Here is a 25,496-nt window from a genome sequence, read left to right on the forward strand (position 1 = left end):
CAGGTAAAGTCATAACTGTCTGTGATGCTTCCATCCTACCTGCCGATGTTAACAGTTATTTCCGACTCTCTGAGTTACATTACCTTGTTAAATGTATTTACATTAACAGGCTAAATGTTTCACTAACATAGCCGCTGCTTCCCTTTTCCTCGATGTAGCGGTGGCTCTCGTTTAATAAGCTGAATGTGTCTCATTAACACAGCCGCTGCTGCGGTAACGATACCACATTGACATGCTAATCTCTAGCAATACAATGGCTTCTTCAGGACCGTAGTCGTGTGGTTACATTAACAGATTGACATACTAATCTCTAGCAATACAATGGCTGAGGTATATTACTTGTAAATGATATCTCTAGCCCCGCCCACTTACCCTTGGGTTGTACCCATCTCAAACCTATATAACCTCTTGCTGCAGTAGTTCTACAGCAGTTTGCCTGCTGTATTTTTTCACCTGAAGACGATTGCTTGTGTTGCGAATCGAAACGTCGTGATTTTGAATTATATTCTATCTACGTGACTTTACCGAAAGACACAAAGAGTAAAAATAACAAGAGCTATTCTTTTCAAATTCGGCAAAAATATATATTTCAAGAGCTGCAAAGCATGTGCATAACGTCACGAAGCAGTTCTTAAAGAGCCGCATGCGTCTCCTGAGCCACAGGTTGCCGAGCTCTGGTTTAGTGGATTGCAAAACAGGAGGGTAAAGAGGGTACGATAGATTATTCGGATATGCAAATATATCAAGGAGTCCTCAAAAGGGTAGATCGGTTGACCCAGTGTAAGACTATTGTCGTACCGCAGAGATTGACACGAGTTGTGTCAAGGGATTGCCACGATGGGGATCGGGCAATTCATTAGGGGGTTCAGTGCACACAGGCACAATTGGAACTTAAATATTTTTGGCCAGGGGCGGCCGCAGATGTGGAGAAGGATTAGAGAATGTGACGAGTGTGCCCAATGCAAGCCACTGACACAGCACCAGCAGTCAACCACGAGGATCAATTCGGATTGAGAGAGTAAATGAAGCGGTGGCGCTAGATATCTTGGGACCATGCTCAAAACCTGAGAAAGGGAATAAATATATTTTGGTGCTAATGGAGTACTTCACATGGGCATTGTCAGATAAAAAAAATCAGCCACAATAGTCGAGACAAATATTAATGGTTACATTTTCTTACGTACCACAGCATGTATTTTTCTTATAGAACAGACCCATCCCCAACTTGTCGCACTGGATCCTAACTATTCTGTCCCGCCATGCAATTCCCTTATCTTGGAGCCCACCACTCGCTAATTTTGCATGCTCCTGCAGCGTATGTAGGGTAATGTGGCAAATCCTTAGTCAATCCTTCATTATCCCGTGGATTTTTTCACAGCATAGGCTTCTATGTATCTATTTGCCTCCTATACATTAAGAAAAATGTTGAGTAGTCTATAGATGCATAAGTGGTGGCCCTGTTCACAAACAAGCATCCGGGACTAGGAAAAAATCATACTTCACCATATCACCCACAGACACACGGAATGGAAGAACATTTTAATGGTACGTTGACGACCATGTTGTCACATGTCAATGAACGGCAAAGAATTGGGACTACCACATGGGGGCTGTGTTGTCGATATATGTTATCTTTGGAGTGGTGAATTTATAGCTGATGAATGTAATTAATCTAGTATAAACAACACTTAATATTCATGAAAATATTGGAATCTACACTATTGTAAATGTATGAATACCCAACATTAGAATGTTGGAATACATCAATATAGATCAGGGGTCGAAAACCAAAATAAGAGGCTTTTTTCATTGAAATAAACCTCTATATTTTTAGTCGCATGCGGCTTTGGAGCCGCAGGATGCTGACTCCTGCCCATGGTAAACTGGACTCCCCCATGGTAGACTGACCTCCCATGGTCCATGAAAACTGCACTCCCATGGTTAACTGGACTCCCATTGTAAACTGGACTCCCTGGGTAAACTGGACTTCCATGGTAAACTGGACTTTCCTGGTCAACTGGACTCTCATGGTAAATTGAACTTCCATGTAATCTGGACTCCCGTGGTAAACTGGACTCCCGTGGTAAACTGGACTCCCAGGGTAAACTGGACTTCCCTGGTCAACTGGACTTCCATGGTCGTGGAACAATTGAACAGCTCTTTTCCCTCTCACAGATATTTCAGGGGTCATGGGAGTATCCTTCTCCAGTCTACTTCTGCTTTGTAGACTTGGATAATGCATATGACCGTGTTCCCCGTAATGTCTTGTGGGAGGTGTTGCAGGAGCATAATGTACCGGTGCCGCTTTTGTGCGCTATCCGGTCCCTCTATTCCTGGAGTGAAAGCTGTGTCTTTATTCTTGGTGTTAAATCAAAATCGTTCACTGTGGGTGTTGGACTCCACCAAGGGTGCATCTTGTCTCCACTCCTGTTTGTGATTTTCATGGACAGGATAAAGGCGCAGCCGAGGTATGTATACAGTATGGGGGCATGGAGGTTGACGTCGCTGCTTTTTGCAGATGACGTTGTCCTCTTTGCCTCGTCAGTCTGTGATCTCCAGAGTGCACCTTAGCGGTTTGATGCCAAGAGTGAAGCGGCTGGGATGAGGATCAGCACCTCCATATCTGAGGTCATGGTTCTCTCCCAGGAGACGGTGGATTGTTCTCTCCAGGTGAGGGGGGAACAGCTGCCCTTAGCGGAGGAGTTAAATACCTCGGGGTCTCTTTCGCGAGTGATGATAAGTGGAAGTGGAGATCGGCATCCGCAGTGTTGCGGGCGCTGTACCGTTCCATGGTAGTGAAGCGGGAGCTGAGTTCTCGAACAAAGCTCTCGGTTTACAGGTCGATCTACATTCCCACCCTCACCCATGGTCATAAGCTCTGGGTAATGACTGAAGGGATACATGGGGCCGAAATTAGGTTTCTCCGCAGGGTTGCCGGGCTCACTCTTCGTGATCGGGTGAGGAGCTCGGTAATCCGGGAGCGCCTCAGAGTCGAGCCGCTGCTCCTCCAGATCGAGAGGAGTCAGTTGAGGTGGTTCGGGCACCTGGTAAGGATGCCCCCCGGTAGACTCCCCCTGGAACTCTACCGGGCAGCAGCACGTCCCACTGGGCGAAGGCCAAGGGGCCGGCCCAGGACACGCTGCTTGGCGGGACAATGTCGTTCGGCTGGCCTGGCAACGCCTGGGAATTCCCCAGGAAGAGCTAGAGTCTGTGTATAGTAGTGCAGTGTATAGTAGCGTAGTGTATAGTGTTGTAACGTATAGTAGTGTATAGTGTGGTAGTGTATAGTAATGTAGTGCTGGAGTCTGTCATCAGGGAAAGGGAGGGCTGGACCGCCCTACTCAACATCCTGCCACCGCGACCCTCACAGGGACAAGTGGATTGAGAAACGAATGAACTGGACTTCCACGGTAATCGGGACTCCCATGGTAAACCGGACTCCCATTGGCCATGGTAAGGGGCCGTCCATAAATAACGTCACGCGTTTTTGGACGAGTTTTGACCCCCCCTCCTCGTCACACGGCGTCACAAAAAGTCAGACCCCCCCTCCTCAAATTTGACGTCACAAAGCTCTGCCCCCCCCCCCCCCCAAATAAATATAAAACATGCTTCAATGTGGTGCTGCACTCTGATGTTGTAGGAGAAAACATTTATTAAAACGTCTATTCAATTAAGTAGAACGTGTTGTCTATATTTATTTAAAGTTGCGCATTTTGATGTGACGTCACATTTCTCAACCCCTCCCCCCCTCGTCACACATCGTCACAAATGTCTGACACCCCCCCTGGTGCGTGACGTCATTCATGGACGGCCCCCTAAGTAAACTGGACTCACGTTGGCCATGGTAAGTAAACTGGACTTCCATAAATTTTGATTTAAAGCTTTCGTGACTGCAGGGATTCACATTCTTGGTTCTTTCGGTAAAGTCACGTAAAAGGAAACCAAAAAAAATATGAAACAATAAAATTCTCACGACGTTTCGACTGCAACACAAGCAATCGTCATGCTTGTGTTTGCAGTCGAAACGTCGTGTGAATTTTATTGTTTTATATTTTATTATTTTATTGTTTCCCTTTTACGTGACTTTACCGAAAGCACCAAGAATATGGACTGCCATAGTCAGGGGTAAGCAACCAAAATAACAAGAGCCTTTTTTTTCGAATAAAAAAAATAACCCCTCAACATTTCATGAGCCGCAATCCAGTCCTTTAAAACGGCCGCATGCAGCTACTTAGCTGAATGTTTCCTGAGCCCTATGAAACCACAGACGACTCATATTCTTAGCTCTTTCGGTAAAGTCACGTTGAAGGGAAACAATAAAATAATAAAGTATATATAAAACTATAAAAAATTCTCACGACGTTTCGACCATAACACAAACGGTCGTCATCAGGTGACGACCGTTGTTTCCCTTCAACGTGACTTTACCGAAAGAGCCAAGAATATGAATTACTGCAGTCACGAAAGCTTTAAATCAAAAATTTCACAGACGACTGATTATATAATGGATCGACTAATCGATGCAGCCGTTGTCGCCGCACGAGAATCGATTGCCGTCGAATCGAGGAGTCGCGAAACTGCGCCGTTCACCCCGCGGCGCTGTGGCCCTTAGCCCACTGGAAGCTGCCGCCTCGTCAACGAGCACGGCTCGCCATGGCGGACATGCACGGCCTCTTCGGCAGCGACGACGACGACGACAGCGAGGCGGAGCGCGCGTCCCATGGTGACCACCCCGACTCCCAACCCCCACCACATCCGACCCCCCCCTCCCCCGCCGCGGATCGCGACGCGCGGCCGGAGACCCTCGCGCTTCTCCCGGCAGCGCGGCTAGGCAAGGCGAGGTTCGGGGCCCGAGCCGGGACAGGCCTCGCGGCGCCCTCGCCTGTGCCGCGAGGCGTGGGCACTGTTCGAGATAAACAATAAACAATGTCCTAGAGATAAACAAAGTCTTAGAGATAAACAATGTCCTAGAGATAAACAATGTCTCCGAGATAAACAATAAACAATGTCCTAAACAAGACAAAGACCCACCGCCCCCCCCACCCCGTGTATCTTTAACAGACTGTTGGGGCAAGTGCTGTTAGCGAGCGGCGCCTATGAAGGCCGGCCCGGCACACGCGAGAGGGGTTGGTGGCCAGCACCACGCCCGACCGCCTTTGTCTCCCTCGTGGCGACGTTTTACTCCCTGGGGGAGGGCCCAGGACCGGTTCAGATAATCACCGCTAGGCACACGAGTTCAGTAGAGATCACCAAGTTACTCGGGGGGGGGGGGGGAAGGGGGCGACGGGATTTACACAAACGCCTGGTAATCACATCGTTATTTAAATTAGCTTACTTTTGCACTTTCTTGAATAACATTAAATACACGTAAATAGACAAAAACATCCTGTAAAAAGTGACTTGTAGCGTACCACTCCCAAGACTCTGCATGTGATGATGTTCTACGATCGCCGGACTGATGCAGCCTTTAGACCGGTGCTCCGGCGAACGCCGGATCGCACTCTATTTTAACTTTTTAATAAAAATTACTTTATCCATTCGTCATGAAAAAAACATACGTGCATTCTTTTCATTGTTTCAGTTATGTAGTGTGTGATGTATTTGACAGTGAAATCAAGCATAGCTACTTGTTTTACCACACACGTAGTGCCGATTTCGCCGGATCGGTCCAGGACCCGGGGGGTTAATGTTGCAAGCAGCCGGGATAATTGGTGATGAGCTGTACACACACAAATATAACTTAATCACCGTCATGCGATATGGTCGCGGTTAACAATTATCAGTAGCATGTTTCTTCCCATAATTATAGCCAAGTAGAGTTGTAGTACGTGAATAATTTGAATGTAATCATAAAAAAAAACATGACAAATAATTAACACGACCATTTGTCACTCGGTTTTGTTTATGCCCTACTAGCATTTGGCTCCGATTCGGAGTCTGAGCATGAGCAGCAGCAGCAGCATGAACGGGCGGAGTCCCTGAGCGGGAGATCAGCGAGCGGGAGTGAGCGGGAGGGTGCCGGTGAGGAGGAGGAAGACGACGAGGACGATGAGAGGCAAGCAGCCCAACCCAGCAACAAGGAGCTGTTTGGTGATGACAGTGACGAAGACGCTGCCTCCCGGCACGGTGACAACCACTCCGAGCACTCTGCCGTGTCAGCCGCGTCAGCCACGTCTGCACACAACGATGACAATTACCACTCTGATGCAGAGGACCACCACAGTGGCGCAGAGGACCACCACAGTGGCTCGGAGGCCCACCACTCGGACGTGGAGGAACACCGCAGTGGATCGGAGGGCCACCACTCAGACGTGGAGGAGCACCACAGCGGCTCCGAGGCCCATCATTCTGATGCGGAGGAGCATCACAGCGGCTCGGAAACCCACCACTCGGACGCGGAGGAGCAGCACAGCGTGTCCGAGGGCCACCATTCTGATGCAGAAGAACCACAGAGCGGCCGCTCTGAGGACGGCCGTCCCTCGGATGTGGAGGACAGGCACAGTGAGGGGGGCCAGAATACAGATGTGGACGAGGGCGACCTGTGGGGTCCCTCAAGCCCCAGATCAGCAGCCGAGGGCTCGGATAGGGAGCAGGCGAGCCCCCGCTCTGCAGGGGAGGATGAGAAAGCTCAGGAGTCTGACGAGGAGAGGGCTCATTCAAACAATGAACATGAAGACAGTCGGCGTATATCTGGTAAACTGGCCACCACGACTTATTGATGGAGTGATATGTTTCTTAGGATTTTAACTGAAAACTGTTTAACATTCTTACTATATTCACAGTTATTGCCCTTTAAAGCCATGCTTTATATCCCCATGCATATTACCGTAATTTAGGATATTTAAAATCGAATTGTTGCTAAACAATATGTAATTCATAATGTAATAACATTTAGTTTAACATCAAATATTAAAATGTAATGACGTGGTTAAATATAATTGTGAAGCTTTTTCACGACACAGCTTTTAGACACTTATTTAATTAGCAAGTTATAAAGTACTGTACAATATTTGGAGGACGTTTCATTCCCTCAGTGCCCATTCTATCAAATGTTACATTGTCTCCACTTACCCTAAATAAAAGCACACATGGTATGGAAAATAATAACGCTGTTAGCATTGTGATGTCAAACCGAATTACGACCTTGCTCGATATTATTTGACTTGTATTTGTACTCACCTGTGTACATATGCGCACATACTTGCAGATACAGAGCAACACTCAGCACGTGGTAGTGACAGTGAAGATGAAATTGGACGGAAGCCCAGGAGGACCGTGGCCACGCACTCCGGCTCTGACAGCGACTCTGACACAGCAGCAGGTACATTCTTAAACATATCGATCTCACCACATTGGTCACTAGCATTGAGTACATCATATTTTAAGGAGTGGAGTAAAACACATCCACTAGTAAGGAATTTATAGAAAATTAACTACACAAAACTTTAGAAACTACTGCCCCCGGCTTGTCCGTGGTTTCCCTTTGAGAGCGAGCAAATAATGTGTGTGTTAAAAGTTGAAAATATCAATAAAGACGGCTGCAAAGTTGGGCCCATGAATAATTTGAGGAAAACAAAGGTCATGATAATTAGATATTGTTTGGAAGGATTCAACTGGAAAACAATAATGTGTACCTAGGACAGTTATTAAAGTGTACTGGAATAAAAATGATGAAAAAGGGAGGTGGACAAAGCTGATGAAAGTTATTTTATAAGCTGATCTTAATGGTGCGAAGCAACGTATCAACGTATCAAGTGACCAAAAAAGAAACTGTTGAATTGGTGCATTTTACTTGTGAAATGTGAATCCGAAATGTGGACATTAATGAGGAAAAAATATAATAAAATCTTCAAGGGGCATGAAAAAGTATGGAGAGATGCTCGGAATGACATTGAGAGAGAAAAATAAGAAAAAAATTCAGATCATAGGTTATAGGCATTTTGTTTAGAAAAGTAAGTGGGTTTCAGCAGGACATGTCTCTAGAGAATAACGACATGGCATTCAAGGGCATAAATGCATCTGTAAGTACGTTTACCATGGAGATAGTCCACTAGTCCAGGTGCTGGGTGAATTGTTGGATCACAGGTTGATCATGTCTGCTGATGAATAAGGTAGAGTCCAAGCCATTGTAGCATATGGCTAATAAAGCACAGTTTCAGCATTGTCTTTTGAACAGCTCTGTTCCAATGTTCACGTGTACACATCTTTTGAGATATTAATTAAGTTTGCCATGTACTGCACTCCTGTCGTTTGTTTGGTTATCAATGTGTTCATGTTCGAGTTTGATAAGGATTTCACATCTCATGTTTTAACAGGAAAAAAATACATCTTGCAGTTGGTAATTGTGCTGGTGTTTATGTGTATTACTCCTCCCGTAGATAAATGGCAGTTTCAGCTTGCTTAATTTAACTGTAAACAGCTATTATCCTGCGAATAATGTAGACTTTAAAAAAAAACGCTTTGAACTGCAAATATTTTCTCAGACTCATTGAGTATAGAGATACCTTTATTTAAACATTTCCATACTTTTGCATACATGAGGGCTTGCATATATGTGGAAGATAAGTGTATCTCATACATTTAAATGTCTTGCGTGTTAGTGTTAAATAGAAATTATTATACTTGTCCATTGAACTGCAGTGCACAACATTATGTTTCTGTACTTGTTGAACACCCATCTCCTGCCTCAGATAAGAAAGCCACAGTGGACACCCTGTTTGGCGATGCGGATGACATCTCGTCAGACAGCGATGAGGAAAGAAAGCCTGCTACACCTGGTCGGCCACTGGTGAGTAACAAAAACTGCAAATTCGGTGTAATACAGTTGGCTCCGAACCAACTTATGGCAAAGTTGTGGTGAAGTCGTTATTGCAAATGTCTTAAGGTATAACACAAATTTCTGATGTCTTTATGTTTCTCACTGTGTGCTCCTGGTATGTACAATCTGCATTTATTTTTTTTTCCTGCAGATCAGTGTATAGTTGAATTATTAATCAACTTTCTACCGTTTTAATTAAACAAATTGTGAGATTTATTTTTCAAATATATAAGGTATTAAATTTCCAAGTAAAAATATGAAAGTTAAAACTACATATATGTAATGGGTTCAACTGAGTCGCAGATGTCGACTTGGAGGCAACATATTTATTCAGTTACAACACAAGGGGTAACTTTCCCCTTAACAGAATAACAACCTATAGTTGTGACCACTAGGCTAACTACACTAATTACAACGTAACTGTTACTACGGACCGGGACCAACAGCTTCGGCCCGGGTCCACGTGTTGGAGACTCGTTGAACGGAGGACCTTCCAGGATGAACAACAACCCTGGTCCCTCTTGGGACCCGGATTATATTCTCTGTGGCATGGCCGGCTCCGCCCTTGGCCACGTCCACCTTCTAGAATCCTCGGGAAGGATCAGTGTCACAATCACGTGACCACCCCTAGCCCCCTCTTGGGGCTCCTTTGTCAACTTAACTGGTCACGTGTCCTCCCAGGTCAACCAGAGTGCCATAGCCTCACGTAACCTCATCCTTCGGCTGGCACTCACACACCCTGTCTTGTCGGATCGGCACTGCACGTATAGCGTGGTGCCATCTAGCGCTATTATATTCAGCGCTCACTGGGCCCCTCTAGGGCCGGTACTACACCCACACCACTCTTGTATCCGCGATGTCGCTACACCGCACGTCGTGCCCCTCTAGGGCCGGCACTGCACCCAGCATATTGACATCCAGCAATGTCACTACATATACATGATTGTGTTTATGTGAAATCGGGTTGCATGTGTGTTTCGTGTGTGCTACCTATGTATTACACACTTTCTGCTGGTGTGTAGGACGGAGAAGATGGTGAACAAGAGCCAACTGAGGCACCTCCTCCAGAGACTCGTATCGAGGTAGAGATCCCCAAAGTGAACACAGACCTTGGCAACGAGCTATACTTTGTCAAGCTTCCCAACTTCCTCAGCGTGGAAACAAGGTGCGTGATTCCTTGGGGCCTTGCTGTTATGTTGTCTCGTCGAGCAATCATTGACATGCTATTAAATTATGTTTGGCACTAATTATAAGTCGCATTTATTTCTTCTGAAAATGCTCTGCCTTGGTGATGATATAGCTAGTGCATCTACTCTGAAGGCTAATCTCTGAATGTGTTTAGGTAGATAATATTTTTACTTCAAATATTTTATGTAGGTAGCCTAAATATGACTTCGTGGCATGCATGGTATTGAGGCAGTATGTTATGAAATAAGAATAGACAAGGAGGTAACACTCCATTTAAAATTACCATGTTGAACAGTTCACTAAATAATTTTTTGGATGCAAAATAATGTTTGAACCTAAATCATTAGATACCACCTATTTTTAGCGAAACGTGCACTTATATCAGTACTTTGCAAAGTTCAGAATGATGGAATTTACTCGTAACATTATTTTGTTTGAATTTTATTCAAATTTACAATATACAGGGAAATTGATATTTTTTCTTCACATGGCAGAACCAAGGAAGTTATGTAATGCCATGGATACCATGCAACACATGTTGCCAAAAAACATTACAATATTTCACCCTTGAGAGAAATGTTGCAATGGTTGCATATGTTGCTAAAAATACATGATTCTCCCTTGCCTATCCTCTGGCTCCCGGAGTCATTACCTTGGTAACCAACCCTCCATTCCACAAATATATCGTTGTAATCTCCCTTTCTTCATTATATCTGCAATGTTTTTTTTATCACATTCTGTCTTGTGCTTCGAAATTAAATTATCCTGCCATGAAATTCCAAGCATCCTTCACAACCTCTGAATAATGTATTCACTTCGTTAGGCGCTTGACTTCATAAAGGCATGAAGTCTTCTTTAATGTTCTTGATCCTTCTGTATGGGATTTGTTAATTAAATTAACCAGTCTCCATGTTAACTGTCAGTAGCTGCACCCAACATCACAAATGCATCATAATTCTGTTTAATCCACCACGCCTCACCGTCGCTCCCTTTTACTAGAACCTGAAACTGATGCACAGTTAACATTGAAACTTAATGTTCGATCTTAGAGTATCCTACCATTTAACTCAAGGTCTTTTCTTGATCATACCTCACTTGAAAACCAACTCATTGCTTCGTTGCACATGTTCCCTATGCATCGTAACATACACTTTCTATTTACCTATGCATGTTTACTTCCCATGTTCTCAATATACATCTCAATTAGTTACCCCATCCTTGTATGAAATTCAAGAAGCTCTTTTTATCATGTATTTGGTATACATCTTTGACCCGTACAGTAACACAGACAGTACTGCTCTCTCAAACATGCATAATTCATTTATTGTATCTTCCAGCACTTTGCCTTGGATCATATTAGGTGGATCCAGGACATAATTTGTTATGTGTGCATTCTCATGACTGTGACATGTATTTTCAATTTTTCTGACTTAAACATTTGATGGAAATTTACTTGCTGGACAGCATGTGCTCCATTAAAAACTAAACTTTAAAAAAATATTTATTTCACCAGGTAAGGCCCACTGAGCTACATTGCTCTTTTTCAGACGTGACCTGTGATAGCTCAACAAAGTGGCTTATCACGTGGTCATTTATACCAGCCAAATACTCTAAACGCGTTTCTAAATATGGAGGGAGAAACCGGAGGAGCTGGAGAAAAATCCACGCGACTACGGGGAGAATTTGCAAACTTCAAATATACAGCAGGTGTTAGGGTCTGGATCGAACCCACGTCCTCCTGTATACCAGGCGACTTAGTTAACATCATATTGTATGCAGGTCTCAGTGTATTTAATGTTTATCCCTTTCAACAGGCCATTTGATCCCCAATATTATGAAGATGAGTTCGAAGATGATGAAACAATGGATGAAGAGGGACGCACGAGATTGAAATTGAAGGTAAATGGTGTTTTGATCGTTAATCCAGTTTGTTATTTGTTCTTCGTCAAAATAAACTAAAATTATAAATAATTGTTTTGTTTTACCAACTGCTGTCATCCGAAAGGTGTTGCCTGTTTCACAATTGTACCTAATGACATAACGATATTAAATTAATTTGGGTGAGCCTATATCATTAAACCTGTAGCTCTACATACAAATCTCATTATTTTAAAGTATGCGAGGCTTGCTTGAAGATGAGATAGGGATACAGAGGAAAATGTGTGTGTGCATGACCGAAATCAGTACTTTCCTTCAATGGCAGAAACTTAAAATGAATACTGCTATACTGATTTTGTTTATTTACCTTGGACCTTTCACATGCATGACATGATACGTTCATCATCTGTGAAGCTGTAAACACTGCAGCAGGGGAACTATTGAGGAGATTAAACAATATTTGTGGATCTATTTTGCATCTGGCACCCATAATTTATTACTTGAACTTTGTGTAAGATCCATCACATAGGATTTACTGTAGACTACATTTTGTATTTGATCAGGTAGTCTTCTGAGCTATTATTTATTTTTCAGAGGCGACCTGGCCACACATGGTAGCTCGACAAACTTGCTTCTCATATGTGGGAATTTAGAGTTGTCAAATACATATAAATGCCTGTTTCTAAATATGGAGAGAAAAACCGAAGGATGCAGATAAAAATCTACATGACTACGGGGAGCACATGCAGACTACAAATATACAGGCATCAGGGTCCGGATCGAACCCACATCCTGCCCATACCAGGCTAAATTACTCCATTCACATGCCACCCATAGTGGAATAAGAGTTATTGGATTAAGTCACCGATGTATATGTGCTTAAATTAAGAAACTATAAACATGATCTGCATTCCGGAGTGCCTAATTTCTTATACCACAGGTTGAAAACACAATAAGGTGGCGTACGATACGGGATGATGATGGAAACGAGGTGAAGGAAAGTAATGCACGCTTCATCCGCTGGTCCGATGGCAGGTACTGGATCTGCACAAACGTCACACTGCTTCTACTTGCCTTCCAAGATGACTGCCATAGAGCAGCCCCATCCTTACTAAACTAGCCTTCTTGTTCCATTTATTCATGCAGTTTAAATCCATGTTCCCACTTTTGTAAACCGACTTTACTTGGGAAATTGGCATCGATTAACATTCTCATGCCCAGTCACACTTTACGGATGTGCTCCAATTTTTCAGGTTAAAGAAAAATATTTTAAAATCAGGCCTAGATGTGAAATTTAGTGATGAATTTCAAACGAATATTTTGTTTCAGATTGATCCATAACTGGGAGTGACATCATTAATATGATGTTATGCACTTATGCACTTTTCCCACAAGTTCATGTGACATGGAATCTGGTAGCGTGACTAGTGTAGTGCAAAGACATTTTACATTTGTAAACAATGGAAATGATCGAAACATCCGAAAAAGATCCAAAATTGTCTTAAAAATCCAATGTTTTTTCAACGGTTTTATTTAACTTGATTCCTCTGTTTGTCGTGGTCAAACCTTGTAATCAAAATTTCGTCCACTTCCCGTTGTCCAATAGATCCCAAATTTGCACACGTACTCAAATATCCGGAGACAAAATCGGCATCAATCAATTAATTGGCTCGTTTAAAGCAATTCATATTTTGTATGGAAGCCTGAGTGGCCAAGTGGTTTGCGAACAGATTTTGTGAATTTTTTTTAATATTAAACTTATCTCTACTATTCATAATAAAGGTTCTTGGGTTAGATTGCCTTATTATAAATGTCGCAACAGTCCACCACCCGACACAGCCAATCAGTAAAAAATGTCACGTGAACAAAACGCCAATTAGTTACTTCTTCAGCCCACCGGTGCGTTTGAAAAGTAAATCCACAACATTTAGAATTTGAGTACCACGTTTCGCTGGAAATTACATCCAGCATCTTCGGGTTGATTTGCTAGTGAAGCCATCCACCTGCTTCCGGTCTTAAACAGTTCAGGATGACATCATCATTGTTGAACCCCATCAGGTTTTGAGATCAGAGGTGGAGGTGGGGGGGTATTGCAATTATGTAATAGATCAGTAATCAGCCACTTAGCATGTGACTCCTCTATAAGGAATTGCAATATGTATTGTGTATTACTTAATAATACGCTTCCACTTGATTCGAAGCTTTCGTGACTGCAGGAATTACTCTTTGTTTTTTTCGGTAAAGTCACGTATAAATAAGAAATAATAAAATAACATAAACATCGTGCACTATTATGTTATTTTATTATTTCCTATTTATACGTGACTTTACCGAAAAAAACAAAGAGTAATACGCTTCCAGGCTGCGCCGAGTCTGTAGCTATCAGAGCGGTTTAAATGATTTGTCTTCTCCATTTTGATGGATTCTCTAATTAGTCTTGGCCAGTAATAATTAGTTTTGCATAACACTTCAACGTTATCAAAATCAATTGAATGTCCTTGTTGGCAAGCATGTTCTGCCACTGTTGACAGTTGCGTTTGAGATAATTTAATGTTCCTTTGGTGTTCTTTTAGTCTTACGCTAATGTTACGTCCCGTCTGTCCAATATAGCATTTACCGCATAAGCAATCGATCCGATACACACCTTTTGTTGATAACTTCGTTAATTCATCTTTAGTACAAGACACTAGTTTTTCAATTTTGTGTACCGTACCAAATCTTACTTTACAAAAGCAAGGAGCAGCAATGGGCTGCCCTTTATCTCCTGTTATAGCGTATCTGTACATGAAAACGAACCAAAAACTGCGGTGCACTTCATGTGAGGTGTTGAAGGGTAGACGGTTTACTGGGTGAGGGAGGGACAGTAGGCGGATTGTCTGCCACCTCCTTTTTGGGAGAATGTACAATCCAAAGCGTGGTGGAACGAATAGTAGTTTGAACGACACAGCCAGGCAAAATGGCTCGAAACTGTATAAAATGCATGCACGGACAAGTGACAATGTGCATTTACTGAAGGTGTATTGCTTTTATTTCACCAAAAAATATTTAGACTTTTAAATGAATGTAATCTCGAAACAAACAATATACACCCCAAAAAGTGGAATTTGACGAACGTAATAACGAATCATCTTACATCGAAAGTGTTTTAAGATACAATAATACTTATATTTACAGCTCCCCCTTTTACATCATTTTGCAACTACGTCGTCACTTTATCAATACCACCACATGATTTGTGTCGTCCCAAACCACACGCCGCTGACAGCATCATCCGTCCTTTTTCGTATCTGTGACCTCGGCTTTCGTCTCCATCTACCTGTAAATTGCTTTGATTTACGTCATTTTGATAATCGTCGCACTTTTCAGGAACGCATCCCCGTCATAAACCGAGGTATTACTCTAATTACTTTACGTGTGACATTTATTTCATTATAATTATCACTGCAAAGATAATATACATTTTTTATTAGTCCTACTATAGCACAGGTTTAAAAATTTATTAGGTATCCAATGGTTAATTTATTGACATTTAAATGATTTGGTTTTCTTTATTTAGAGTCAGATTTTCGGCATTTTTGTAAAGGATTTGATTATGAGATTGAGTACTTATCTGTGTTATGTGGCTAATGGTCTGCTGCTTAATTGTGTAATATCCACTGTTGTGAACAGCATGTCACTGCATCTGGGAAATGAGGTGTTTGATGTCCACAAGGCCCCATTGCAAGGCGACCACAACCATCTCTTCATTCGCCAGGGTACTGGGCTGCAGGGGCAGGCAGTCTTCCGCACCAAACTCACCTTCCGGTATGAACTGTTTAATTACCACTCTTGTCAGTGGTGTGAATCTACATTAAGCATGTTATCATACATTATATATAAAAAGCACTAAACCTCTTACAATATGCAAAATCATCAACAGTTCCTGAATAACTACATTGCCATTCTCTTGTCGAAGGACATCCTTGAATTAATTTGAGGAAATGTGACCTACAGGCAGCATTGAGACTGAGACAACTGTAGACCAGATTCATCATTATTAAAACTCATCAGTACAGTATAGTCACCAATGATTGAAAGAGTGTACACGCACTCAGGAAATGGAGAGTGACTCGGCATCCATTATTACAACAACAATGGCGAAAATCACGTAGAATTATATTATTCTTCTTTGGTTCTTTCGGTAAAGTCACGTAGATAGGTTCAAAGAAAATAACAAAACTATCTGCATGACTTACCAAAAACCCAAAGAATATGAATTCGTGCACTCACGAAAGCTTTAAGTCAAGATTCATGTAAAATTAGTTGAACAAAAATTTCCAACCCACGAACGCAAACCTGTTTTTCCCATAAGGTCTACGATTTGTCGAACCCGGTTTTGCCCAACATAGACTGTTTCAGGAACGTAACCCCTGCGTTCGGCGAGGTTTCCATATACAGTGGAACGTGGACATTGGTTGGCACAATAGGCCTTTGTCACTTACGCGTTTTGATGATGAGGACTTCTTTATTAATGAAGATAGGTGCAATGGTTGCTTGAACAAGAAAATTTGTGTTCAACTTGACATCTATATCTACTAATCTAATGGCACTGTAGGGGGTGTGTTCTTACAGTGGTTCGCGCATGGCAGTATAATTGTGGATAACCGAGTTTGGTTATTAGCCACGGCTAACATCAGTGACGAGTGGTATGTAGACCAATTCTTGACCTACCCTTTGCAAACTCCATTCTTGTTGGTGTGGTGTAGTATGGTCAAATAACCCCAATGACTGACATGGTGTTGAAGCCTTATCCAGCAGTGATTTAACAAATGACCAAAAATTGTCATGTTAGTAATGGTCCTCTGCATTGGCATTGGGTTTAAAAATTTTTAATTAAACAATTTTAATACATAACATGTTTCGGAGAAATATATACATTTCTAAACATATTTAGTATTTTTACAATCTTTGTTTATATGTATTTGGTATTTTTATGTTATTTTGCAGTTTTTTTATATTTTTTTTCCCCAAATAATGACTTTGTTATAATTGCACTAAATCTATCATGTCACCTTGCAGTGTAACCTGCATATGTAGAACATTAAGCATATTGTGAAACAGCTACTGTAATGTGTTTGTGTATGCTGGTAATGAGCTGTGATTCATAATAAAGGTTTTTGGGTTGGATCGCGTTATTTATAAATGTGTGGCAATCCTCCAACACTCCACACGGCCAATCAGTAAAAAATGTGTCACGTTGAAAAAAGACATAGTTCACTACTTTAGCCCACCGGTGTGTTGAAGAATGAATCCACAACATTTACAATTTTTGAGTACGACGTTTCGCTGGTAATTACATCCAGCATCATCGAGCAATTTTCCAGAATTCTGGCAAATTGTCAACGTGACACATTTTTTTACTGATTGGCCGTGTCGGGTGGTGGAGGGTTGCGACACATTTATAAATAACGCGATCTAACCCAAAAACCTTTATTATGAATAATATTGGTCGCGAAAGCCTACGTGTTAAACTGAATGAGCTGTGATGTTTAATACTGATGTGTAATTTTTATTTGTGCATCGCAGACCTCATTCAACAGACAGCGCCACACACAGAAAGATGACGCTGTCCCTGGCAGACCGCTGCTCTAAAACACAGAAGATCAGAATTCTGCCCATCGCTGGGAAGGACCCCGAGTCCCAACGGACTGAGATGATTAAGGTGACCCACACGTGTTCTTTTATGCGTGCATTGTGTGTATAAGGATCAATGCTAATGAGCTGGTGTGTCTTTATACTCTTAATGTAAATTCTTGACTGGTGTTGATACAGAAAGAAGAAGAGCGTCTACGGGCGTCGATCCGACGTGAATCTCAGCAGCGGCGGCAGCGCGAAAAGCAACACATGCGGGGCCTGAGCTCCAACTACCTGGAGTCGGACCGCTTCGAGGAGGAGGAGGAGGAAGGGGAGGAGGCCATAAGCCTAGCGGCTATCAAGAACCGTTTCAAGGGCAACATGCGTGGTCAGTAGTATGTGCACATTTTAATAAACAGTTGCATTGCTTTACGTTCCATTGATGATTCTGGTCATAGTCGATTCCATCAGGCCGGCATTCGGATAAATTCCAGGCAGCCCTATATCTACAATAATTGCCATCGAAATGTATGGCCGGTGCATATGTACTTCAATTATCCAGCGCAGCGCGTGATTATCCGGCTTCCAACATTCGATCTGGCAAAACCACTCCAAAGGCTGTACCAGTCTGGCAATTGGAACCATGTGCTTGACAAAAAAAAGTAGCTATGCTTGATTTCAGTGTCAAATGTTTCAGCACATTATACACTGCATACAACTATTTAAATAGTGACAATACTGCACGCAGATACAGTAAATCCTTGCTAATTTGACAATTATGGGGCTCTGGCCTTGCCGAATTATCCAATATTCAGAATTATGTACAATGGTAATTCCCAGTGCCTCCTGTCCCAAAATGTTTTGTTTTCCAAACTCTTCACACACCATACACATTGACACATCTGCATCAATTGTATCCAAAATATTGGATTTGTCTCGCAGACTAAGGGCTTTATGCTTCAGTCCCTTTCTATTACTACTTGATGTAGGTGTAAATGACATTTCTGAGAGGGTTGGCTTGCACAGAGTGCATAAACAAAGTAAAGTCCAAAGCAACAGGTCTGTACTAACGCTCACCGCACGCCCACCACTAGGCTGTCATTGTTTTGGTTGTGGCGCATGGCCTCGCTCCACGTGTATGCCGAAATTGCACCATTCAGTGCAGCTATTCAGCTCATGGCGAATTACTAATACTGTACATATGAACCTTATGGCAGGACCCCGGGGTCCCATAAGCATAAACTGCGTTGTGACGTCATTTTATGTCTGTTGAAGGCGAACGATACGGCAATCTATTCCTCTCGACGAGCTCTACACGATGTGCTAATCGACGTTTCAAAGTTTTGTTTATGACTGCGGCAATTTTGGCAACGATGGGTGCTTGGTGAAGAACGAGATGATTTCTGGTGGGTCGCGGCGTTTATGTGCGTGTGGGACGGAGTCGCCAAAAATCAATTAATTAATTCCGATTTTTACTTCCTTTTATTCGGGATCGCAGGGTCCCGCCATAAGGTTCATATGCCGAAAGCGCAGCCGTGCCGAATTATCCCCAATTACGAATGATCAAATACCGTAATAATGAGGTTTAATGTATTTTTTATGACTGATAACTACATTAATAAAAAGAGAAAATAGAGTGATCTGGGGAGAAGCGCGTGTAATTCGGTGTTCGCCGGAGCACCGGTCTGAAGGCTGCATCAGTCCGGCGATCGTCAAACACAAGTTGTTCAAACAAGAGCGGAGTAGTGCGTACATCATGCCATACAGAGTCTTGGAGATTAGAGTGGTAAGGTACAGTAAATACGGTAACTTCTTACAGGATGTTTATTTTTGTCTTTATGCCAATTTCACATCGTAAACAAAGTTAAAACACCAAAAATCAGCACCTAAAAAGCTAATGTTATTCAAGAATGTGAAAAAATAAGCTTTTAAATAATGATGTGATAATCCGGCGTTTTTCAAAATCCGGCGCCTCCTTTCCCCCCCCCCCCCCCCCCCGAAGCAACCAGATAATCGATGATCCACTGTGTTTAATTCTGGCAGCCAGTCCCCATGGGCCCGGCCCTCACTTACATCACAACGGGTCTATGCATCCCCCCCAATTCCACCGTTCCCGCAATCTTATTTGCAATTCCAAGCTAAGAACTGTTGAGGATTGCCCAACTCTACCCATGACTGGCAGAGCATGGTGAAGCCAATTCGTTTGCTTTGTAATATAAATTGTGGAATATATGAGAAAACACTACTTTAGTGCATTGCCATGTTATCTCACCATGTATCATCTGCAACCTCTAAGAGAGTGCTGCGTTTCCTTTGCATGTAAACAGCGCACAAAGGCTCTTTTTGTAGTTTAAGTCCAAGAATATTGAGTGAGTTTTTACTTGCTGCACGTTTGTGTGATTGACATACTTTCAGTAGTTTTCAAATTCTGATCACAATCTCAACTGTAGTCAAACTATACACTCAAACTTTGCCCATCGTGGGATTTCTCAATTTGTATTTGACCATTCACTCCAAATGTATTCAGGTATAGTTGGCCGATAGCACTGCTATGGCTTGACCATCCATGGTTGATCGCGAGATTCCCATGTGCATCGTTAAGAAATACTCTAACTGCACTCCTCGCGGTGATGCTGCGAAGAATGAATACACACACACCATATTTTCTCCCATTCAAGCCCATCGCCTGTCCCAGTTAATGTTTACTCAGCATCCAACGATGCAGTGTGGTTCAGGTTTACTATTACGTATATATGTACAGTATTGTACACGACATATTTTTTTATTTGTAGAGGAGTGAAATATGCGGTGCGCACAGTTAGCCGAGGGCAACTGAGGGCAAACGGGTCCGCGCGTGCAAACGTTAGGTTTGCACAGACAAATTGCCAGTTGTTACGGCGGGGGGGGGGGCACAGCAGGAGCAAACGTCGACTGGTTGTGCACGTCAAAGGCCGAGGTATTGCCAGAGAGACGGGGAAGATGAGGGTTGATTAATGGGCTAACAGGCGCCAGCTTGGCTGGGCTTAAAGAGACACACGAGAACTCTCGGATAATTGGCAGGAGGATCGAAGGGCGGGTGGGAGCGGAGCCGAGAGTTGTTGCTGGGGACAAGAGTGAAGACATGCCGCCACTGCCGCTCCAGCCGTCAACGGGACCTCAACCCTCACGTGTCGCCGGGCGGGTGATGGCTGATCGCCCCGCCCGGAACAGACGGGTGAGCGGGTCTGAGGTAGCGTAGGTGAGGGCAGCAGTGGAGTTGTAGAAGCTGCTGTATGCGAAAACGCTGTGTGCGGAGTCGCTGAGAGCAGAGCTCCTGAGGGCAGGCTAAGTTAGGTGTCACGTACATACGAGTGGGAAGAAGTTAGATCTAAGTGACCGTACAGATAGCTCTAGGAGTGCCTACGACTGGTGCAAGAATAGGTCAATAAAGTGTAAGCAGGTGACTTGTTACAACGTGTCAGTCTGAGTGATTTCTGAAGACACTACAGTGAGGGAAAAAAGTATTTGATCCCCTGCTGATTTTGTACGTTTGCCCACTGACAAAGAAATGATCAGTCTATAATTTTAATGGTAGGTTTATTTGAACAGTGAGAGACAGAATAACAACAAAATCTAGAAAAAGGCATGTAAAAAATGTTATAAATTGATTTGCATTTTAATAAGGGAAATAAGTATTTGACCCCTCTGCAAAACATGACTTAGTACTTGGTGCAAAACCCTTGTTGGCAGTCACAGAGGTCAGACGTTTCTTGTATTTGGCCATCAGGTTTGCACACATCTCAGGAGGGATTTTGTCCCACTCCTCTTTGCAGATCTTCTCCAAGTCATTAAGGTTTTGAGGCTGATGTTTGGCAACTCGAACCTTCAGCTCCCTCCACAGATTTTCTATGAGATTAAGGTCTGGAGACTGGCTAGGCCACTCCAGGGCCTTAATGTGCTTCTTCCTGAGCCACTCCTTTGTTGCCTTGGCCGTGTGTTTTGGGTCAGTGTCATGCTGGAATACCTATTCACAACCCATTTTCAATGCCCTGGCTGAGGGAAGGAGGTTCTCACCCAAGATTTGACGGTACATGGCCCCGTCCATCGTCCCTTTGATGTGGTGAAGTTGTCCTGTCCCCTTAGCAGAAAAACACCCCCAAAGCATAATGTTTCCACCTCCATGTTTGACGGTGGGGATGGTGTTCTTGGGTCATAGGCAGCATTCCTCCTCCAAACACAGCGAGTTGAGTTGATGCCAAAGAGCTCCATTTTGGTCTCATCTGACCACAACACTTTCACCCAGTTGTCCTCTGAATCATTCAGATGTTCATTGGCAAACTTCAGACGGGCATGTATATGTGCTTTCCTGAGCAGGGGGGGACCTTGCGGGCGCTGCAGGATTTCAGTCCTTCACGGCGTAGTGTGTTACAAATAGTTTTCTTGGTGACTATGGTCCCAGCTGCCTTGAGTTCATTGACAAGATCCTCCCGTGTAGTTCTGTGCTGATTCCTCACCGTTCTCATGATCATTGCAACTCCACGAGGTGAGATCTTGCATGGAGCCCCAGGCCGAGGGAGATTGAGAGTTATTTTGTGTTTCTTCCATTTGCGAATAATCGCACCAACTATTGTTACCTTCTCACCAAGCTGCTTGGCAATGGCCTTGTAGCCCATTCCAGCCTTGTGTAGGTCTACAATCTTGTCCCTGACATCCGTGGAGAGCTCTTTGGTCTTGGCCATGGTGGAGAGTTTGGAATCTGATCGATTGCTTCTGTGGACAGGTGTCTTTTATACAGGTAACAAGCTGAGATTAGGAGCCACTCCCTTTAAGAGTGTGCTCCGAATCTCAGCTCGCTACCTGTATAAAATAAGCCTGGGAGCCAGAAATCTTTCTAATTGAGAGGGGGTCAAATACTTATTTCCCTCATTAAAATGCAAATCAATTTATAAAATTTTTGACATGCTTTTTCTGGATGTTCTTGTTGTTATTCTGTCTCTCACTGTTCAAATAAACTTACCATTAAAATTATAGACTGTTCATTTTTTTGTCAGTGGGCAAACGTACAAAATCAACAGGGGATGAAATACTTTTTTCCCCTCACTGTATACATTTACTGTGCAAGTTATATTTCATGTGTGGGTTAATGTAGAGTAACATAACAAAAGGAGTGTCGTATTATAATTATCAACCATGAACCAAATCTTATTTTCCCACATACCTTGGAGTTTTCGGATCGTGGACTTTTTTATATTAAAGGATAATGCTTTGGGTGTATGTGATTGCAGAGGAGCGAGCAAGGATTTACTCGTCCGACAGTGACGAGGGCTCTGAAGATGATAAGAATGCTCGTGCAGCCAAGGCCAAGAAAATTGAAAGTGATGAGGTTAGCCTTGCATGCTTACAGCTTGTATGTCTCGTGTCCAAAATATATAATTAAAACATTTCTCCAGAATATCCATGGATTGTTGCAGAAAATATATAATCTATGACATCGCATAACTCGGTGTTTAACAGGCGTTATCCATTTAATGTAATTTTCCTAATTATACTGTGATGTGGATGTTTTACATTTGTTTTTTCAAGGTATGTTTGAAGTAATGTAAAACATTGATGTAGGTTTTCATGGCTTGATGTATGATACATGCTCCTAAAAGCTGCTCTATTAGGATATCCTGTTGCTCATTTCTCCTTTGCAACATTTTGCCTCACGTTGGAGATATCTGAAGGCAGTATGATCCAGCTGAGCTTTTGTTACTCCATGTGTAAGTCCTGGCGACTCACAAGAATGTTATAATCATTGATTTGTAATCTATTGTGTAGATGTGTATTCTATACAATTTAAGAGTACGAATCAACAATTACCTCACATTCCTTGAGCCACCAGGACTTGTATATTAGCAGTAGTAAAACCTTAGCTGGATCATACTGCCTGAAGATGCCTCCAATGTGGGAGGTGAAACGTTGCGAAGGAGAAAGGACCAGTGCTTTTTTTATGGCTATCCCGAAAGAGCAGCTTTGAAGATCATTTATCGTAATGTGTGAAACACTTGATTCTCTGTCATTTAGAGTCTAATGTAAAATGCTTAAGTGCTGCAATGATCCACAGCAATAATTATTCTGATATAAAGTGTATTGTGCAAGTATAAACGTATACCATGAACCATCGATAAAAGAGAGCCTGTGTTTTGTTAAATGTGGTTATAATCACTATCCATTGTCATAGAGTGAATGTTTCCTGTCATCAATCACCAATGTCAATTGCAACGGGAGTCATTGAGTCACTGTGTACACGCAAACCTGTTTCCAGGCTGACACGTGCGCTTCACTCAAGATGACCCTGAGAGTGCTGAGAGCTGTGTTTTTACAGTTGGGTGAAGACAATTATTTTGTTCCTTAACATTTCACAGGAGGGTACGGAAGAGGGAACATCGGGAAAGCGTAAAGCAGAGGAAGAGGAAAAGGCCAACAAAAAGCAAAAGAGGTATATTATCAGCGACGAGGAGGATGATGAAGAGGACTAGCAAGCTGGCAATATTATGTGCAACCCGTGTAATTGGTGGCCAGGTGATGTTGAAGACGCTTCTGCATATGTTCTCTAGCATATTTCTTCTTTCTCAGGGTAGTTGAATAGCTTTGTATTTATCTTGCTGACCAGGTCAGTTTCCATGATGTGAGCAGGTCGATTTCTTCATAGAATAAAAATAGTTATCAATTAGACTTTACAGATCCCATGACATAATTCCAAGAGAACAGCACATTAAAGCATTCACAGTTCAAATAAAACATTTCTAAAATGATCCACAATGTAAAAATGTTGTTTCTTTATAACTATGGTGTACCATGCAAACATGAATCTTAATAAATATTCGCCTTGGTAAAAATTGTTTCCATCTTGACCCTTTTTATTTCAAATGCCTGCACGTATAAGTTAAAGAAATACTTTGGAATAAAAATGTATATTATGGAAATTGAATAATTTTCTAATTGATATACATGCATTTAGCACCGTCTCATTTATTACTATTGCAGTGACAGAATTGGTCACTAAGTAGCATATCTCTGGCTGCTGGTAGGGAAGGGAATCTGCAGCTTGTAGCAGCCCTGACTGACAGCAGGCCGCGTGATAGACCCGAGAGGGACCTAGGGTAAAGGTTATGGAAGGGACACGTCGAGAGCCCGCTAGTAGGTTCCAGAAGGGGGGCGTGGCCGGGGCGGAACGAGGCCATGCTAACAGGTTAGAAGGGGACCCCGAGCGGGAGCTCGGGGCTGTCGTTTGAAGTGGGATCCCCATCGTCGTAGCTGCTGAAGATCGTCTCCATCGCTGCTGTCGTCTCGTGCCTTCATCGCTGTCGTCTCCACTTGATAATTGCGCTGCAAGACGTAGTTGGCTGTCTTAGTTCAGCGCCGTCGGTGTCGAGACGGCTAGCGTTGTGTGTAGGCTAGCAACGTGTAGAGTTGCGTATAAGGGACAGACAGTATGTAATAGTGCAGGGTGTGTGTATTGTATCAAGTGTAAAAAGTGTTCTCGGTGTTTAAAAAAATTTCTTCCAAGAAGTTACGTCTCCAAGTCGGTCACTACACTATTATCAAGGTGACTTGAGGTTTACACACTGGTTGCTGTTTTAACAGATTTTACATCTGAGTCTGCCAGGTGTAGTTGTAGATAACTGAACAATAGTTCCAAAATCAGGAATATTGCATTTTCAAAATACTGGAATAGTGGAGGTGTGACTTTTGGCACATACTGCTGGTACATTGTCACAACGACTTCCAAGTCGTTTTTAAGTTTTGAACTTAGAAAAAAATTGCTCATTTATTGAATTGTAACACATTTTCATTACATTTTGGCCAAAAATTAAATAAGTCGACCTTGTATTTGCAATTGCATTGTTTTTTAAAAGTAAATACAGTTTCTCTGTAAAGGCAGTTTTGTCTTGGGTTTTGCATCGAGTGCAATGAATATAGTGAAGTTACCATCAACCAAACCACCATTGTGCATCGCTTTGCCTGTTGTATTTTT

General features: G+C 42.7%; 1 protein-coding gene across 1 annotated transcript; it reads left to right on the forward strand.

Moving 5' to 3' along the window:
* The first annotated feature begins 4,528 nt into the window (after positions 1-4,528).
* Positions 4,529-24,357, forward strand: LEO1 (LEO1 component of Paf1/RNA polymerase II complex). Its single transcript, XM_032963303.2, has 12 exons — positions 4,529-4,723; positions 5,917-6,693; positions 7,208-7,321; positions 8,691-8,788; positions 9,841-9,983; positions 11,821-11,905; positions 12,825-12,919; positions 15,554-15,688; positions 17,450-17,585; positions 17,696-17,885; positions 22,762-22,859; positions 23,884-24,357. The coding sequence occupies exons 1-12, from the start codon at positions 4,654-4,656 to the stop codon at positions 23,995-23,997; spliced, it is 2,055 nt and encodes a 684-aa protein (XP_032819194.2). The 5' UTR covers positions 4,529-4,653; the 3' UTR covers positions 23,998-24,357.
* Positions 24,358-25,496: the final 1,139 nt, after the last annotated feature.

This window comes from Petromyzon marinus, chromosome 1 (genome assembly GCF_048934315.1).
Source record: "Petromyzon marinus isolate PM22_M1 ecotype Great Lakes invasive population chromosome 1, UKy_Petmar_22M1.pri1.0, whole genome shotgun sequence".
NCBI lineage: Eukaryota > Metazoa > Chordata > Hyperoartia > Petromyzontiformes > Petromyzontidae > Petromyzon > Petromyzon marinus.